The sequence below is a fragment of the Ammospiza nelsoni genome, chromosome 17 (genome assembly GCF_027579445.1).
Source record: "Ammospiza nelsoni isolate bAmmNel1 chromosome 17, bAmmNel1.pri, whole genome shotgun sequence".
Taxonomy (NCBI): Eukaryota; Metazoa; Chordata; class Aves; order Passeriformes; family Passerellidae; genus Ammospiza; species Ammospiza nelsoni.
In genome coordinates, this window is record NC_080649.1 from 7,379,683 (window position 1) to 7,399,233 (window position 19,551).

The following is a 19,551-nucleotide window of genomic DNA, read 5'->3' on the forward strand; positions in this document are numbered from 1 at the left end:
TAAATGCTGTTAAGCAGTGTGAAATAGAGTTACTGACTTGGATTTTGCATGAAGATAATTTTTTGTAACACATTTGATTTCCAGTTAAAGGACAATGATGAAAAATAGCTGTAATTAAACCACGCTGGGAATCTCCTTGTGCTGAAGTGCCTGCTGTGCTTTTTTTATGCTGCTGTATTCAGGACCTCTTCTGCAACTGAATGCTGATGAAGTTACTGAAGAGGTTGGAAGTATGTGGAGGACCATGTACAAGCTCTGCAAGAGCTTCCCAGATGTGCCTGTGCCCAGGCGCATGGCAGAATCCATGAAATTCAAGCTTGATAAATTTAAACAGCATCTTCCTGTCCTGTCCATTGTCTGCAATCGTGGAATGAAGGAGAGACACTGGCAGCAGGTACTTTAAACTCTGCTTTAGCTGGGGAGATATTCTTCCATAGAAACTGTCAGTCCAATATCTTTTATCCTGTGACATGATAGATGCAGTTTTGACATTTGTAACGTCACAGGCAAAAGCTTCTTTAAATTAATAATTTGTGGTAGAAAAGCAAATTAGGGTGTTGGACTAATACTTGGTTGGAATTTGTTGCTTGCTGTTGGAAAATATTTTACAAAAAGGCATCTTGATAATAGATTTATTTCTTACTTTATTTTCAGATTGGTAAAATTGTAGGATGTGAGATCAATCCAGATGAAAACACTAACCTTAAATACATGTTGGACCGTGGACTCTCAAAATTTATTGAAGAGTAAGAAGTTTAATCTAGTCTCATTTTTTAGACATTGTATTTCATAGATCAGATACCAAATATTAGTTCTTTTGGGGTTTTGTGTGCTGTAAGAACATGCTGTAAAATCGGCTATCAAGGTGTGAACTGTCAGTTGTTCTTGTAGCACAGAGGCATAAAAATCCAGTTGTATTCCTAAATCACTTTATTTGCTGATTTAGAATTTTCTGTCTGTATTTGTCTTCCAATTAATGTCAATATCTCTAACTTGGTGAAGCTGAAAGTGGAAAAATATTCCTTGAAGAAAGAGTCTATGATATTATTAAGAAATTAGTATGAAAGGTAGTCTGGCATGCAGCTCTACCTACAACTGCTTTTTTTTTTGCTCTTCAGCTATGTTACAAAAACCTTTCAAATGTATGTTTCATTTCAATTTAGAATAGAACCTATTGGAGCAGCTGCAAGTAAGGAGTATTCCTTACAGAAATCAATTGAGAAAATGAAATCAGAGTGGGTCAATGTGCACTTTGGTTTGTCCAAGTACAGGGATACTGTAAGTAAACACTAAATCAGTATATATATCTGAAAATAATTACTTTGACTCTGAATACCAATTGAGAAATATTAGAGGGATGTTGCTGCTGATTCATTGTGTCCCAATGGAAAGTTGTATCTTACCCACAGCTGAGCAAATGTCTCCATTATTGTAACTCCTTTTATGTGAACTTAAGTGTCTGGAGAGCTTGTAATCTCACATGCTCATCCTAAGAAATCTGTGACTCTGAGGACTTCCCCAGTATTGCATGGAAAGCTGGACAATAGCAGAATTTTAACTTGCCCAGAAGAAAGAAGAGTCACAGTGCAAAAGATTGAGTCAGAAGGCACCAGCTTCCTATCACAAAACAATCTCTGTCTGGACCTTTGAAACAGGTGTACAGAAGAGATTCCATGTGATATCTTCACATGACAGAGTAGGGGGAAGCAGGATGAGTGGTGGAATACAGTGACTGCCATCTGACTTACCAAAATGTGTGTTCACAGGACATCAACATCCTGTCGTCAGTGGATGACATCCAGCTTTTGCTGGATGATCACATTGTCAAGACTCAGACAGTGTGTGGCTCTCCCTTCATCAAACCAATAGAAGATGAATGTCTGGTAAGGAAAAGCCAGTTTGACTGAGCTTGCATGTCTCAAAATAAGCTTTCCTCAAGTGCTTCAGGGTATATTGACATGATAAAAGACATTAGACAGTTGTTAACTAAGAACACATATTCATATTTTTTGATTTTTTTTGTTGTCATAATTTTGCTTAACTACTAAATGTTTTCATTGCAGGCTTGGAAAGATAAGCTGTGTTTAATGCAAGATATTATAGATAGCTGGTTAAAATGTCAGGCAACATGGTTGTATTTGGAACCAATTTTTAGTTCAGAAGATATTATAGCTCAAATGCCTGAAGAGGGCAGAAAGTTTAAGATTGTGGATTCATACTGGAAAAACATTATGACAGAAGTGGTAAGTGCTAACATTTCATGAATTGTGCATTTTTATGCACACCTGGTAACATGATTATTAATATCATGTGCATGCACGGTTCTTTTCTGCTGTTGAGTATTTGTATTGAAGGAGAGAAAAATCCTTTACTAAAGTCCAACATATTCTAGTCTTGCAGTGAAATTGTAGATTACATAATTATTGAGACTTCTGTAAAGGCTGGGTGTTGAAGGGTAAATCATAGCTCAAGGAAAATGAATTCTAAATGTTTTAGCTTTCTTATGGCTAAATGGTCAGAATTAGGTAGAAAGATGAATGATTTGTGCTTTCAGGATGTGGTAATGGCTTCATTGACAAGGTACAAAGCTTTGTCTGGATACAGAGAGAGTTTGCATTAGACTTACAGGGTGTACACATTTTTGGAGCAACTAAATGGATTTTTTAATGTGATTATTCTGTAATAGGTTATTAGCATGGTTATTCAAAAATTTAGTGAATATGGACTGTCACAGTAATGTTCAGGTTAAGATAATGGGAATAGGAAGTGCAATTTGGTAACCTGTTCAATTCCTGTAAATAAGAAGTGGAGTAAGAGGTCAGACAGTGGTGGTGTAAGCTGACGTGTGTGTCAAAAACACTGGGAGTGTGTTGTTGTATGGTAAAGGTGTTGAAATAATCAGTGTAGCTAAGTAGGAGTTGAGACCTGTCCAACAGCTCAGACTCTCAGAATGATGGGGCTGTAGTGGAACAGAGCTCTCTGAAGAGGAGTGTTATCAGAAGGAGAGAACAGGGAATAATTGTCATGTGCTGTGTCTCTGATAAAACTTACTTGTGAGTGGAAAACAATGTAGCAAGCTCAACACAGGAGCAAGCGCCAAAGGTCTTATTTGTTGACATTTCCTTCATTAATGTCTATGAATTTCAAGTTGGTAAAATTGACAGTCTGAAAAGCAAAACTATCCAATAATGCAAATGTATTTAATACCATGAAAGCATACTATAGAGAAGAATTACAGCATTTTAGTCTCCTGCAGTATATGTGATTGATGCTTACAATTTTAATGTAGAACTTAAGCCAATTTTAAGCAGTTTCTGCTATGCATTTGTTTTTATAAAGGTGAAAGACACAAAGGTACTTGTAGCAACTGAACAACCCAAGATGTTAGACAGACTTCAGGAAGCAAATACTCTCTTAGAGGACATTCAAAAGGGGCTGAATAATTACCTGGAGTCGAAAAGATTATTTTTCCCAAGGTAAATTAATGAAACAGGCCTAAGTTAGAAACAAGAAGCTATAAGCTCTTTCAAACTATTTCTACTGAACTTAAAAGTCTCATTTTATAAACATATGTGGGACACAGTCACATGCAGCAAAAAATGAAAAGCTGTTCTCATCTCTAGACATAACTCGTTTTCCTCAGTTGTGAAATGCCAGAACAGGTGGGGATGGGGAGGCATGATCTGTCTATCACAATGTAAACTTGGATTAGAAAGGCATTATTACCTACAGGGTAGTTTTGAAGGAGCCTTCCCATGGCTGATATGCAATTATGTCCCTGCCCCACCCTCTTTAGAGGTGTGTGATGTGTGGGAGTTGTTCATGATCACAAGGAGCAGGATTCATGGTTTTTACAGGGTACTTAATGGCTGGCTGGAGCCATCTCGTCTTCCCTCCCTGAGTTTGAGAACCCTTATTCTTCCTTTGCTTTGAAATTCTGAAAAAACAGATGTGATGAGTTTTATAATGTTAAAAATTGCTTAAGGAAAGGGATTTGAGATAATAATTTCCTCTCTGATACACTGGTATCTTAAGCAATAATAAACCAAATTGTATTAGTAGATTATTAATGGAAATTTTCATGATTGGAAAGTAATTGTATTTTCCTCGCAGATTCTTTTTCCTGTCTAATGATGAGCTGCTTGAAATACTGTCTGAGACAAAGGATCCACTTCGAGTACAGCCACATTTGAAGAAGTGTTTTGAAGGAATTGCTAAACTGGAGTTCACAGAAGATCTGGAGATCATAGGCATGATCAGTTCCGAGAAAGAAGTGGTTCCTTTCATAGATAAAATCTATCCAGTGAGAGCAAATGTAAATGTTTTTTTTTTTAATTTTACTATATGAAATCAGATTCATACATAATACATTGCATAAAGTGCATGTTTTTGAGGGAATTAGGTTTAAACCATTTGGGATCACATCATGAAAGGAGTTCAGGAAATGAGAGTGCAGACTGGTATTCTAGGATAAAAAGGATTTCCTGCAAAAAGGAGTGAGACATAACAGTTTTGCAGTAAATTCCTCTGAAAGGTGGGGCATATTGTGAGTTACAGACACTCTTTTCCCTTAATCCTGTAGGAACAAAGCATGCCCTGAGTTAAAATGAGCAGGCTTACCTGATGATGCAATCTGTGTTTTTTGTTTAAGCTTATATGAAACATATCCAGCTTATATGAAACCTTTCTTTACTGGGTTGTCTTTATGTACCTGCGTTGAGACTGTGTAAACTACAGTATCACCAGTCATATTTTGGGTAATTTCAGCCTTTACTTCTTTTATATACAACACCCAGATCTGAAGAAAGCATGTTTAAGCCTAACACATTTCAAATAATTTGTCACTGAAGAAGAAGATAGCAGTCAGGAAATGTGTATTAACTCTTAAGTGTTCTTTCTTGAAGGGCATGGTAGAAAAATGGCTTCTGCAAGTAGAAGAAATGATGTTGGCCAGTGTCAGACAAGTTCTTCAAGATGGCATAAAAGGATATAGCCAGGTAATTATTCCTAAACTATGGTATGAGTTAGATTTCACAAACAAATATATAGGTTGCTCAAATTCTTAACCAAGGAAACATGTTTGAAACTAAGTGGAAACCAGCTCTTCTTGTTCAATAGTGCCAATTTGTAGTTTTAGTCCTGAATTTCAGGAAGAAAAAGTATTAAAGCTTTAGATGCTGTTCTCATTTATTTACAGCATGAGACAAAAGACATTTGAGGAAAGTAATTTTTCTCAGTGCCATAATCTAATGTGTTTATATGAAATCTTGTGTCTGAAATTTTTCTTTTGGTTTAAGGTTCCTCGGAAAGAGTGGGTACTTCAGTGGCCTGGACAGGCAGTTATTTGTGTTTCATCCATTTACTGGACAGAAGAAGTGTCTGAGGCTATAAGGAAAAAAGCTTTACAAGTAAGATTTTCTTCTAACTTTCTATTTCTAGGCACTGAACTCTGATTAATTAACCACTGATTTCTCTGGTTATTGCTTGACTCTCATGGTGAGGAAGATGCAGCAGCCAAATTTTTTATGCAAGAAACTTTTCTTATGTGTTCATGGTGCCTCTGTCATTACAGCAGTTTTAACTATCACTTCACTGAGGCTTTACTCAAACACATGCTCAAGTAGTGGAAATAATTTCTATTTAATTCAATGGGCTTTTTTTTGATCCTACTTAAGCTGGGTGAATGAAGATTTATTTGGAGATTAAGTCTGTCAACAGAATGTTTGGGCTGCTTTATAATGTTGAAATAGAAAAATATTAATAAACTTTACATCCAATAGTGCATTTTAATAATGCCTTTTTGTTTCTGTATCCTTACTGAATATATTAGCTTTAACTTGCCTGCATTGTTTAACATCAGATGAAGATTTTACTCAATATATCCAGACAGAACTAAAATGTTTGTTACTTTCAGAGAAAGTATCCTGAATAATCTATAGCTGAAAAAAAAAGGGAAGGAATCACAGAACAGTGAATCACAGAATTTAGGGGACCTCTGGACATCATGTAGTCCAACACCAGTTTAAAGTAAACCATGTTGCTAATGGACTTGGTCCCATATGCCCATCCTTTCTTGTGTGGGGGAAGCTAAACAAAGAATATCTGCTCCTGTCCCTCTGTAGAGTTTTGTCACTTCCATTAGGAAGAAAGATAAGCCTTCTGCTTATAAGCCTTCTTTCAGGCCATAAATATTTTTTAAGTGTTCATGTTAAAATAAAATGCCAGTATACCAAAGAGAATTTAAAATATTTGTATGGTGCCCAGACTACCATTCATATGTTTTGTTAGAGGGGCTGTCTCCAATGATTGCACCCACGGGGGCTTAGGAACTGCTGGCTCCAGCATCCCATTAATGGCTGTGCTTGTTTCTGTGGCAGGATTTCTTGGAGAAGAGCAATGTCCAGATCAAGGACATCGTTGAGCTGGTGAGAGGGAAGCTGTCCAGTGGAGCCCGGCTGACCCTGGGGGCTCTCATTGTCATTGATGTGCACGGTAATGAGCAGCGGCTCCTCCCCTGGGGCAGCTGGGGCAGTGCTGCTGTCAGCACCTGGGTGGACTGCTGGAGAGAAGCATCTAAAATGCTTTCTCTAACTTGAATCAGCCTTTACAGAGTTATTGCTCAGCTCTTTGGGAAATGAGGGTCGTTCAGTACTGCACAAGGGTCTCGCATCTACTTAGAACAGACACTGGAATCTAGTTACAATTAAACTGATTGCCTATGCAAAACAATTACAAATTCCTCTCTAACATGAAAACCAGCCTCTAAATGTTGAATTACTCATACATAGCTCTAAGTAAATGCTACTTTACTTGTAAGTTAAGTAAACTACCTCAGCAGAAGTGTCTAGATTTTTTTAAAACGATCTGTGTCTTACTCTGCAGCTCGTGATGTGGTCTCAAAATTGGTTGAAGACAAAGTCACAGATCTGAATGACTTCCAGTGGATTTCTCAGCTGAGATACTACTGGACAGAGAAGGATGTGACAGTGAGAATGATCACAACAGAAATGAAATATGGTTATGAGTACCTGGGCAATTCACCACGTCTGGTTATAACCCCACTGACAGATCGATGTTACAGGTAAGGACATACTGTCTATGAATAATGCTTTATTTTTCTGGATTGATCTGTGTTTACTTCCTTTTTCCTTGTTAATAATAGGAGGAACGTCAGAGGCTAACATTTTCTTGTAGATTTTGCCCTAATATGGTAAAAATATTTACAATGTATAGCCTGCTACACCAGTAGAGTAATAGATTCTACTGTATCCAAGAAGGTGCTTCTGAAAAGAGGTGGCAGCACATGGTATTGGAACTGCAAAGAATTCTACAGTAGCACTGGTCAATTAATTTATCTGAAGTAAGGCACACAGTTTGGATATGCCTGCCTGTAAGATAAATGAGGTAATTAAAAAGCCCTTCACAGATACTCGAATGCAGTTAGCTTCCTGTTCCTCCACTGGCTTGCAAGAGGATTTAATGGAAATACTTCAGTCCTCAAGGTTAAAATATTCAAAGGCATTTCATATTTCACTTCTGGTGAGCCCTCAAGACATGAGTCAAAGCCTTATGGTTTTGTAAAATAATCAGATCACTCCAGTATTAACAGGGATCTCATTTTAGTAGGATGTTCACTTGGAAAGCAATGTGATTCCCAGGTTTTTGTAACAAGCTTTATGCTTTCTCATCCATTTTTCTAACAAGCTTTATGCTTTGTAAAGATTGGCTGAATTTATAAAGCCAGCTTCAAGCTCTTGCCAGTTCAAGTGTCACTTGAGGGAAATGTGTGCTTTTGTAGACTCTACCATTTTGCTCATGGCACTGTTCATTTGCTTGTGTAATTGAGGGTATACAAGGAGGATGCATGTAATAAAAGCCTTGACATTCCTTTTAGGCCAAGTGGCCAAATATGACCTTTCACAATTAGGAATCACTTATGAGACAATACTAGGTTTTTAGGGCAAGCTGTGAAGTCAGTAGAGAAACAAGTGAATTGTTTTCAGGAGAGCCTGTATAGGAAAGTACATGTCAATCCATTCAGAAATAATCTGATGTTAAAGATTGCTATTTCTAACACCTGTGTTCTTGATAATGTAGGACATTAATGGGTGCCTTGAAATTAAGTCTTGGTGGTGCTCCAGAAGGGCCTGCTGGGACTGGCAAAACAGAAACAACCAAAGATCTAGCAAAAGCTATAGCTAAGCAGGTACCAAAACTCCCTTTTTTGCTTTCTACTGTTTATGTTTGGGTATGTAGATATTAAAATGCCATTCTTAAGCAAGTGCTGCTTATTTTGTAGCTATTCATTTACAGTTGGACTCAAACATCTTAAAGGTCCTTCCCAGCCTAATGATTCTGTGATTCTGTTCTTCATTCATGGGAATATTGGTAACAAGCTCACATTTAGGACTGTGTCTATATGGCATCCTGTTTTCTTAATCCAAAATTAGCAACAATAATCCCTTCCCATTTTAGATGCTAAGAATTTTATAGAGGTAATACTTTTGTGGTAATACTGAGAAATGCTCTGTGTGTTTTTGTTGCAGTGTGTTGTCTTTAACTGCTCTGATGGCCTCGATTACAAGGCAATGGGCAAGTTCTTTAAGGGGCTGGCACAAGCTGGGGCATGGTCCTGCTTTGATGAGTTCAATAGAATTGAGGTAATGTTTTAACTCAAATAAAATGAGAAAGCTTCAATTTAAGACATAAGAAGTTTTAGATTTAGACATGACAGCATTATTGCCAATTTTCTGCTTTTACTTGTGGTGAGGCCTCTTTGTTTTGATGATTAGTGACACAGAAATAGGCATTCTGCTGCCTGCTCTAGAAGCACATGCCCACCTGTGCTGTGTTGCAGTAGTGTTGTGTTCTGGGTCAATTTAGCTGGAAAAAATGTTCCTTTACAATTTTTTCTTTTGTATGTGTCACTCCTTTGTTGGGAAAGAAATTTCTTGTCTTCTCCTTGAGAAATCAAGCTACAGATGTGGAGTTGCATTTGTCTATGTTCAGCACAGGATGGACAAATCCCAGTGGAGGAATTCCTGTAATAACCAGAGCTGAGTGTCACTAACTGAGTGACCTGATTATCAAGCTGTGTAAACTGACATATCTCATTCTCCCCTTGATCTTACTCTGGTCATTTTGTTTAATTTGGTCACTGATGACTTTGGATAAGTTTTATCATTACTTTGATGAAATTCCATTTAAGTACATACTAGTAAATGTAGAAATTTCATCAAATTCTATTTTGTATGTACTAGTATTAAGTCCTTAATTTTTCTGTTCTTCAGCTGCAGCTTGTTTTCTAGTGAATTCAAGCATTAGCATTTCTTTTCCAATATTCTGTTATCTTGATACTTTCAAACAATCAGCGAGTCTTAGCTATTATTTACCCTCAGTTTTGGGCGTTGAGTGAATCAGTTTTTCTGGAGAGCCTAAGCTGTGTCTGAGTTGAAGGGAAAGTGCTTTTAGAGGCCTCCAGAGGGAGTTCCTGTCCAACTAACTTAGATGACTACATTCAGGCACACGGTATTTCCCTGAGGAGGCTTTTAGAAGCCCTTGTTGATCAGTCTGTTAGTTGAGTAGAGAATAGTGGCACTAACTTTCAGAGGATCCCTTCCATAGACAGCTAATACAAAAATCAGGGCGATTTTTCCCTGGAAGAATGCAAATACAGCCATCAAAATATGTAAACAAAACTATTTTTTATTGGTTCTCCAAGTGTCTTATGTTTTCCAATCTGTTCTGTATTAGGTTGAAGTATTATCTGTAGTTGCCCAGCAGATACTTAGCATCCAGCAAGCTATAATCCGTAAACTCAAAAAATTCATCTTTGAAGGGACAGAGATCTCTCTTAACCCCACATGTGCTGTGTTTATTACCATGAATCCTGGCTATGCTGGACGGGCAGAGTTGCCTGATAATCTGAAGGTAATCTGAAATCCTGTTTTCTTGTAGAAATTAAACTGAATTTGTGACTTCTTGTCTATAATAATAAAAAAGTCATCAATTGGATAATAAACTGATGTCTAATGGTTGCTTAGCTTAAGGAAGAAAAATGCCATCACTCTGAATTTCCCCTCCCTTGCTACTTCTGCTGAGTATGACCCCATGTGCTCTGGAATATCCCTTGGCTCAGCTGTCCTGTCTGTGTCCCCTCAACTCCTTGGGCATCCCCCTTCTCCTGGCTGATGTGTGGGGTGAGGAGCACAAAAGGCATTTTCTCTGTGTGAGCTCTGCTCTGCCCTAACTAAAACATCCCTGAATTATCAACACTGTTTCCAGCACAAATCCAAAACACAGCCTCAGGCCAGCTACTGTGAAACAATTTAACTCTACCCCAGCCAAAACCAGCACAACTGATAACCCATTCAAGTGTATCCCGCTGTGCTTTTCACCAAGCTTTAGTAAACAGCTAGGGTTGTACAAAATGCACAGAAGAAAGGTCTCAGACTAATCATATTGGTACCAGTTTACAGCTTTAGCTGTGCTCTCCCTAACTGGAAATTCTCTGGGTTTACAATGGTTTGGTGATCCAAATCCCAATTTAAATTTATTATAACTTTGTGAGTTGCTGAGACTCTATGGTCCTGATTCTTTTTCTGACATTGCCACAATTCTTTGAATGATCTTTTACAAAGCATTAACCACACCATGTTCTGGATTGTCTGTTATGACAGTGAGATGAATGTCACCTCCCTTTTCCTCTGTTTAGTTCTTTAGAATTGACTCTTTCTAAGCTTTTGTTACTGCAGTGCTTAGCACAGACCTCTTGAGCCTCTTGATAAGATCAGAATAGAATAGAACTCTAAAGCAGTCTCAGATTTCAGATGATTCATGAATTCTTTGCATTCATGAATTTATGGAGAGATGCTATTCTTACTAAACAGGCACAATTTATTACAGTATTCCCCAGTCAAAGTTGATATCTTACTTTTTTCCTTACAGGCGCTGTTCCGAACAGTTGCCATGATGGTCCCAGATTATGCCTTGATTGGGGAAATTTCACTTTATTCAATGGGATTTCTGGATTCTAAGAGGTAAGACATGCTGAATTTTCTACCTTAGTTGAGTCTGATATACCTCATTCCTCTCTAAGGCATATATGTGTGTTTGAGGCATATATGGAAGGCTGTCCATATTTTGTTTCTCTAGAAAGGACTTTTTAATCTCCTGCTTTCTTGTCAATTCTCATTTTCCACCTCATTCTGCCAGATGTGCACTTATGCACAGAATCACTTGGAAAATGTATCAAAATATGATACAGAATTCCTAGATGATGCACACATCCTGTACCATGGCATTTTTCCACAGTCTTGCTTTCCAGGTGCCTTGGGCCACCTTCTCAGCTGCTGTGTCTTAGAATCACTGCAGATACTTGGTGTATATAGGAAGGTGAATTATTTTCCTTGCATGGTGAGATACTTTCACTCTACATGTTATATTTTATTATCCACAGTCTTGCCCAGAAAATTGTTGCCACTTACCGTTTGTGCTCGGAGCAGTTGTCGTCCCAGCACCACTACGATTATGGGATGCGTGCGGTGAAATCTGTCCTGACAGCAGCAGGGAACCTAAAGCTGAAGTACCCAACTGAAAATGAAAGTGTGCTGTTGCTTCGGGCTCTGATGGATGTTAATTTGGCCAAGTTCTTGTCCCAGGATGTGCCATTGTTTCAGGTAAGGTATCAGGCCAGTGTGTTTTAGGTTTGATGATGATGATATCAGTTATAAGAACTCAGAGAAACAGTCATTATCTTAATTTGGAACAGTTTGATCTAGATGATGCCATGTTATGTAGAGTTTTTTCAGTCCACTGATCTGGAGGAACTCTCTAGTTCTGTTAGGATTATTTTGAAAAGCAAACTTTCAATGGTTTCAAAAGTTATTCTATGAAATGTTTTAGATGATATATTGTTAAAAATCATCTTGGGCTGTTTCATTCACAGAAATCATTCTTTGAAGTTTGTTTTCTGGCTTTGTGCTCCAAAATAGATGTGGATAATTAAATTAAGGTCATTTAGAAATTTGAGTTCAGAATAAAAATGGTGATGTTTCTGTTTGCATTCTGCTTTCATAGCAAATTAATTAAGATACAAAGCAGTAAATAGGACTAAAATCTAGGGTAGAAGCACAGCCAGAGTCACTGCTCTGAAGTTTTGGAACACTTTTAATCACTGAAATTCGTTCAACTACTTTCACATCATTTTGTGTAATCCTCATGGGGGCAAATTTTTAAAGCAATAGCAAGGTGTTCATGAAAACTGCAGGCACAGGTATCTGTTTCATGTGTACAGAATGCTTCCATGGCTACAGTTTGCCTAGAAGTTATTTCTGTCCAGCTGAGGACATCTGGTTTTAAGCCCCTGTCATCTGTATTAATATTGTTTTACTTAGGAATTTTCTTTTTGTGTAACCTGTGTTTAAATAGTGTTCAATTCTGTCTCTCCTTAACAGGGTATCATATCTGACCTGTTTCCTGGAGTGGTTCTTCCTACACCAGACTATGATGTATTTATCAAGGCACTAACTGAAAATATTGAAAAAATGAATCTTCAACCAGTGCCATGGTTCATTGGAAAAATTATTCAGGTTTATTTTCACATACTTCTGGGGAAGAAAAGCATGAGAGCACACTCTTCATTCACTGTCTATGTCATGATGAATAGCTAATAGTTTCCTTACCAATTAATGGAATATTACAAATGGGGTATTTTTACAGAGTACAAATCATGGAATAAAAGCCTGCTTTGGTTGTAGTGATTTTGTAATTCAGTCTGTGAAGGAGCTAATGTGTGCAGCCATATTGTAGGGCTTGTGCCTCAGGATAGAAAATTAAACTGAATCTGTTACTGACAGAGGCAGTGTAGCCTAGTGAACAGAATTCTGGACTGGGAGTCAGGCTCTGTTCTCAGTTCTGTACAGTCTCCTTGAGAAGTCTTGAAAGAGGGGACCTTGCTTATGCTTCCAGCCCTGTGTTCCCACTGCCTCCTATTTACTACTACTGGGGACCTTTTAAACAATACTTAACCTTTGTTCTTGTGCTGCCTAGTGACAGAGTAATGGCAAGGGTAAAAATGTGTGGCCTAGTAAAAATGCCTTATGTTCACACTTGCCCTATGCTGCTTTCTAAACCATACCGTATCTTTCATTTAAACAGGGGTAGTGTTAACTGGTTAGGAAGTTAAAATAGGAAAAATCAGCCTTAACATTATAAAAAAAATCTGCTTAGGGGTTATTACAGGTCTGCTTGATGGTGGTTTTGCTTTGACTTGAGCTTTGACAGGATCTTGTGGGGTGACTAAAGAAGTTACCACTCTTGCAGTCCAAAATCAGCCTCTATGGGACTGACCATATGCCAGATGCTCAGAGCTGTAGTTTCAGTCCTTTTTTGCCAGATTCATTGGTAACCACTGATTTCAGTTCGGGGCTGTGATCTGCAGTGTCTGGTTAGTGCCCTCACACCCTGTACAGTGCTGATGCAGTTGAGGGATGACATTTAGCAAGGAGAAAGAGAGGATGCCTGGGGAAAACAAATAGTTTCAGTGAGAATTGCGATAAAAGCATGACTGCCCTCTGATTTGGATTAAGGCTTTGGTCAGCCAGCAGAGTACAGAGATCTAATTGTGCCACATCTGAATGCAGGAGGGAAACTTCTATTTTTATTCACATAACACTTCTTTTGTGCCATCTAAGGAGTGGCTCTCCTGTCCCTGGCAGGTGTACGAAATGATGCTGGTGCGCCATGGTTTCATGATTGTTGGAGATCCTATGAGTGGGAAAACCAGTTCATACAAAGTACTGGCTGGAGCCCTGGCTGATCTGTGTGCAGGTAACATTGTCCAGCCACAAGCTTCTCATTCAATGAAGTCAGTTCTATGACAGTTATTTTTGCTTTGCTGAGATATGCCCAGGTTGTTAATTGTCCTATACTCTTCTTTCTTGATTGCAAAATTTCTATTAATTGAACTATTTTTGTCTGGCATATTTGTCTGATAGTATTTTTCTCTACATCTACTGGAACAGTCAGCCATACTAATGTGTTTATGCTTTTCTTCATTTTGTTAGACATTTTACTTGTGCATAATACTCTTGAAAAAATTAGCTCTGATAGGATATTGTAAGTAGCTCTCATAAATATATGAAATCTATGCTGCTGTGCTTTTTCTTTTTATATGTGTTTTTTACAGCAGACTTCTTGCTTGCCTTGTGTAAGTAAGGGAATTTCCTATTTACTTCTACCTAGATGCCACATATCTGGGTTCTTTGCTTTGAGCAGCTGGAGTAGGATCCTCAGGAATCATCCTGTTCAGCTATTGAATAAAACTAACCTATCAAATTCTCAAGCTCATGTATTTGCCTTTTTACACAGCGAACGCCATGGATGAGTTTGCTGTTGAGTACAAAATTATTAATCCCAAAGCCATTACTATGGGGCAGTTGTATGGCAGTTTTGATCCTGTAAGTCATGAGTGGTCAGATGGAGTTCTTGCAAAGGCCTTCAGGGAACAAGCATCTTCTACCACAGAGGATCGCAAGTGGATTATTTTTGATGGCCCTGTGGATGCAGTTTGGATAGAGAACATGAACACTGTGCTGGATGATAATAAAAAGGTAGCCTAATTTTTGCCCCTGCCCTCATCCTTGAATAAACATACTTAATTTTAGTAGTAGCAATATTGTTATTGCATTAGTCAAAGGAGGTGTGAAATTCAGGAAAGGCTGATGTGCCTAAAAGCACTGCTTTATTTCCCCAGTTGTGTGAGTGGGTTTAGATGGTATTAGATATTATTAATCTATTACTTCTTCCTAAAAGCCTTGTCTTCCTCTTTCTTTATTGAAATGAGGCTGATCATTGAGGCTTTTTTATTGACCCTTTTAGGAAACTGAAATACATGGACTCAGTTCTGTGACTGAAAACTGAACTTGCTTAAATTACCTCGAAAATAAGTGAATTTTAAAAAAGCTGCAGGTCATAACTGCTTTTTCTTGCAGAGTTATTTAAAGTTCGAGTTAGTTAAATTGTTCTCTGTGTCTCTGCAAGCCTTACAGTAAGACATGGAAAAGTTGAGACAAGGTCATGAAATATCATGTATTGTAAGGATACAAATGAATGAATGAGGAGTGACACTAAGTGGAATGTTCAGTGATTTTATGACAGACATTGCTTTCACTGTATGATCAGCACTAACATGACTAGACCATGTTTATGTGATGCTCTTCTTCCAGTTATGCTTAATGAGTGGTGAAATAATTCAGATGAGCTCAAAAATGAGTTTAATCTTTGAGCCAGCAGACTTGGAGCAGGCATCTCCAGCAACTGTCAGCAGGTAATGTGAGAGCACTCGAGGTTCAGCTGTCCCACCTTGCACATGCATTCCCTTACCACAGGTGTTTGTTCTTCCCAGGTGTGGTATGATCTATATGGACCCACAGCAGTTGGGTTGGAAGCCACTGAAGGATTCCTACTTGAAAACTCTGCCTCCAAACCTGCAGGAAGAACACCGACAGCTGGTGCGAGACTTCATTTTTTGCACAGGTCTAATTAGAAGATGAACTATAAGGTGACATTCACAGTTTGCCCACTTGAAAGCAGGCATGCAGAATCAAAACTTTGTTATTATTACCAATAACAGTTTAGTCTTCAAAGCCTTTTTCACCTCATTGCTTGTATGAAGGACAGCTCTTCGTGCTGTGTATTCTACTATGTTTTCTGTGGATGCAAATAAAAATAGGTGTTGGTGAGAATCAGCTTTTAATGAAAATTTTAAATCCTTATAATTGGTCATTAAAATCTAGTAAAATAGTTGGAATAATATTAGGAGTGGAGCTGTAAAAAAATTATTTATGTGATTTGAGAAGACCTGCTTTGAGTTTTTGCAGGAAATTAGAATCAAATTTCAAAGAAGTACCAAGACTAAAGAGCTCTTTATTCATAGTTTCCTTAGTTCATCAGAGTAAAGTAATTATTCCTTAAGCAACAGACAGCCCTGACCCTTTAGTGCATCTCCCTGAGTACTAGTCCCTGGGAAAAGGTTAGGTCGAGATTTCTGTCCTGTTTTCCAGTTTGAGTTCACAGAGCAGATACCACATGCTGTGGCACTCCTACAGGCCCCAGTCAGCCCCAGCATGCTGGAATTTCTGCTGTGGCACAGTATCTGTGCTGGCTCCTCTGTAGGGGGCCTCTCTTTAAGGGAGGATGAAACCCTTGCCTTTGTTTCTGTTGGAATAATTTTGTTGTGCCCTAAACAAAACAGAAGTCTCTCTAGGCTGAGCTTCTGCTCTGCTGTCTGGATTAGTAACTGGGTAACAGAATTCCTGCTGAAAACTTCTCTGTGTTGCAAGCATCTTGTTTTCACCATCAGACAGTGATGGTGTGATGTTGTGAACATTTCAGTACCACCTCACACGAGTCCTTTCCTGATCTCTCTGCCAACCTGGACAATTTCTGATGCCTTATGTTTGACTGAGGGTGAATTGAGGGACAGTGGGGAATGTGGCAAGTCCTGCATTGTCACACAGCTATTTCCTTTTCTCCTGGTAGGTTGATGACTTGTTTATGTGGCTAGTTGAGCCCTGTTTAGATTTTATTGACCATCATTGCAAATTCATGGTGAAAACGTCCTCTCTTCACCTGAGTAGCAGCTTGATGAAACTCTACTCTTCTCTCCTTGGTAAGAACCCTAAGCTGCCTGGTTTTTATTTCAATTTTTCTTTTTTTCCCTCTCATGTCTCAGCACAAAATGCAGCCTATAAGATGCAAGGAAATATCAAACTGTATATGAACTGTTGGGTTCATATAACACAGTCAGTGATCTCACTAATCAGTATTATTAATAGTTCTTTGCATACAGAGCTTTCACATTTGGAAAGTTGTGTCATTACAAAACTAAACATGATCTTGCAAGTATGTTCTGTGTTTTGCTTGCTGTTTGCTACCATCTGAAGAAAAGAGGGCTATTTTTCTTCTAATTTCATTTTTATTTGTAAACAGTATCTTACACAGACGATATCCTCCATTTGTAGATTGGCTTCATTCTACTGAAGACAGTGCTCTACTTTTGTCTCAGGATACTTTTGCAAAAATGCATTTTGCATTGGGATTTCTGGTTATTACTGGCTTTTAACTAAAATTCAAAATATCTGTTTTAGATGAAATTAAGGAACGTGATGAAGAGGACAGTGAAACCATGTCTGCTCAACAGATCACCTCATGGCTACAGGGCCTTTTCCTTTTTGCTTTGGTGTGGACAATTGGAGGGATCATCGACGGAGACAGCAGAAGAAAATTTGATTCATTTTATCGCAACTTGCTCAATGGAATGAACGAGCAAAACCCACGCCCTAAAAATGTGAAGATTAACAAAAGCAATATCTTCCCAGAAAAAGGTGCTTCTTCATAACTGTGCTTACCTGGCCTTTCATAAAGCAGTAAGAAAGCTTGGCACTTGGTGTGCCTGGCAGATGTTTAGTCTGCAGCAGAGCCACCATCTGCCAGGCCTTGGGCTGCACAGTTGGGTGCCCTTCCCTGGCTCTTTTAACCTGGAGTAGCATATGCCTCCAGTTATACTCAAACACTGTGGCTGAATCTGACCTAAAATCATTTGGTGATGATTATGGCACTGGGGGAGTGAGACTGGGGGTGTGGGGGTGTATCTTGTGTACTAGAAAGCTTCCATTACCTCACAGTTTTGGAAATCTCACACTGAAATCAAGGAAGTTTATTTTTATAATTTAATCAGTGGGTTTTCCTATGTTGTGTTTCTCAATTAACAGGGAGTGTTTTTGACTTCTATTTTAACAAGCGTGGCCATGGGCAGTGGGCCATGTGGACAGACTACATCACAAAGGAAGAGCAAGTTATCGCCCCAGGGGCTAAGGTGCACATTGCTATTTTATTATGCAAAATAATTATTTGAATAAATAATTTAGAGGTATGAATAATTATATTAGGCTGTTTGATGATTACTTTGCAACATTTCATTAGTCTCTGTGAGCTCCCTTTCATGCTTTTGTCTCAATTCTGGTACCACTAACACTGGAAGTTCAGCACTGCAGGTGCACATGGAGCCCTGAGGTTTCCTGGTGGTTAAAATTTGGGTTCTGCTTTGTTCTCTGACAGCATTTGATATTGGAGAAACCATGGTGGGAAAAAGCCAAAGCCTGAATTTCCATTCCTTCATTTCTGTTTTCAGTGGTTGATCTCATGACATTGTACTATGAATTATTCAGAGAAAGCAAGCAAAGAGACTGGGATGTGGGGAACAGTACTGAGAGTCCTGGATCCCCTCCATTCCAAATAGGGGCACTCAGATTTTGATGGCAGCTGTGAACTGAATGGAAGGGAAGCACAGCAGAGATCTGCAGGTCAAATTTCAGGATAACTTAAGCTTGTTCAACTTTTCATTCCACTGTAGTTGCCATTGTCTTGTCTATTAGGTACACGAGAGATGCAAGATGGCATTTCATTCTGCTGCCAAAAATCTTTCCTTGATATCAAATCCACAGCTGCTAATTATAAGTAAAAAATGAGGAAGAGAAAAAAAATTTCCATACCAATGTTCCTTTCCCTTTGCACAGTAGGGGAACAGAACTAGGCCATATTTAACTCTGTAGTTCTCCAGGCTTTATATAATGTCTGTGAACCATAATTTAGGTAATACTGGTTGTGCTATTGACTGTATAAGCCCTGAACAAGAAGTGGGGCAATGGTATTTACTAGAACGTTGTTATAGCTTAGGTTTTCAGACAATAGAACTTTTTAAAACACAGAACTTTTTAAAATACAACTTTTTGTGTGCTACAGGGTTCCTGTAGTTGCTTGCAAATAGTCATGTTGATTAAGGTATTAGATGTTTGATTTTCATGTTTTATTTTACTTTCCTGTTTAACAGGTATCTGAGCTAATCATTCCAACAATGGAAACTGCCAGACAAATGTTTTTTCTTCAAACATATGTGGATCATAATGTCCCTTTGCTTTTTGTGGGTCCCACTGGCACTGGAAAAACAGCTATAACAAACAACTTTCTACTGAAACTACCAAAGGAAAAATACATCCCAAGTTTCATCAACTTCTCTGCAAGAACATCTGCTAACCAGACCCAGGATATTATTATGTCCAAGCTGGACAGAAGAAGAAAAGGATTGTTTGGACCTCCAACAGGGAAAGAAGCTATAATTTTTGTGGGTAAGACATATTTATTTCATTTTTAAAAAATAATTCTTGTTCTGGTTTTAGGCAAAGGAAGTGGTTCACCAAGACTAGTAAATTTGGATTGCCTTAGTGCTTTTTTCAGGCACCCAGAGAATCCTAGAATCTCCTGAACTGGAAGGGGCCCAGAGGGATCACCAAAGGATTAGCACTGCCCTTGCTGGGAGGTTTAACTGGTGGTTGTCTTCAGAATAGTTCTTAGAGTTGCAGTGGTACATGACATGACATAAAATCACCAGCCACAATTAGTTAAGCCATCACCCTAATTATGCCTGTGAGGTGTAATGGTATTTGATTTTGGTTAGTTCAATGGGCAGCAGGAATAACAACACACAGCCTT

General features: G+C 38.4%; 1 protein-coding gene across 1 annotated transcript in view; it reads left to right on the forward strand.

Annotated features, from left to right (window-relative positions):
* DNAH3 (dynein axonemal heavy chain 3) overlaps window positions 1-19,551 on the forward strand; it is a 51,354-nt gene that overhangs the window by 13,580 nt on the left and 18,223 nt on the right. The window contains exons 18-42 of the mRNA XM_059484197.1: window positions 183-394; window positions 655-746; window positions 1,164-1,278; window positions 1,767-1,883; window positions 2,064-2,243; window positions 3,340-3,476; window positions 4,114-4,315; window positions 4,905-4,997; window positions 5,298-5,408; window positions 6,378-6,492; window positions 6,883-7,081; window positions 8,098-8,206; window positions 8,547-8,660; window positions 9,754-9,930; window positions 10,948-11,039; window positions 11,459-11,678; window positions 12,456-12,590; window positions 13,719-13,830; window positions 14,371-14,612; window positions 15,228-15,328; window positions 15,407-15,512; window positions 16,543-16,672; window positions 17,151-17,387; window positions 17,775-17,878; window positions 18,893-19,187. Of these exons, the coding sequence (XP_059340180.1) occupies window positions 183-394; window positions 655-746; window positions 1,164-1,278; window positions 1,767-1,883; window positions 2,064-2,243; window positions 3,340-3,476; window positions 4,114-4,315; window positions 4,905-4,997; window positions 5,298-5,408; window positions 6,378-6,492; window positions 6,883-7,081; window positions 8,098-8,206; window positions 8,547-8,660; window positions 9,754-9,930; window positions 10,948-11,039; window positions 11,459-11,678; window positions 12,456-12,590; window positions 13,719-13,830; window positions 14,371-14,612; window positions 15,228-15,328; window positions 15,407-15,512; window positions 16,543-16,672; window positions 17,151-17,387; window positions 17,775-17,878; window positions 18,893-19,187 (3,747 nt within the window). The remainder of the gene's footprint in view (window positions 1-182; window positions 395-654; window positions 747-1,163; window positions 1,279-1,766; window positions 1,884-2,063; window positions 2,244-3,339; window positions 3,477-4,113; window positions 4,316-4,904; window positions 4,998-5,297; window positions 5,409-6,377; window positions 6,493-6,882; window positions 7,082-8,097; window positions 8,207-8,546; window positions 8,661-9,753; window positions 9,931-10,947; window positions 11,040-11,458; window positions 11,679-12,455; window positions 12,591-13,718; window positions 13,831-14,370; window positions 14,613-15,227; window positions 15,329-15,406; window positions 15,513-16,542; window positions 16,673-17,150; window positions 17,388-17,774; window positions 17,879-18,892; window positions 19,188-19,551) is intronic.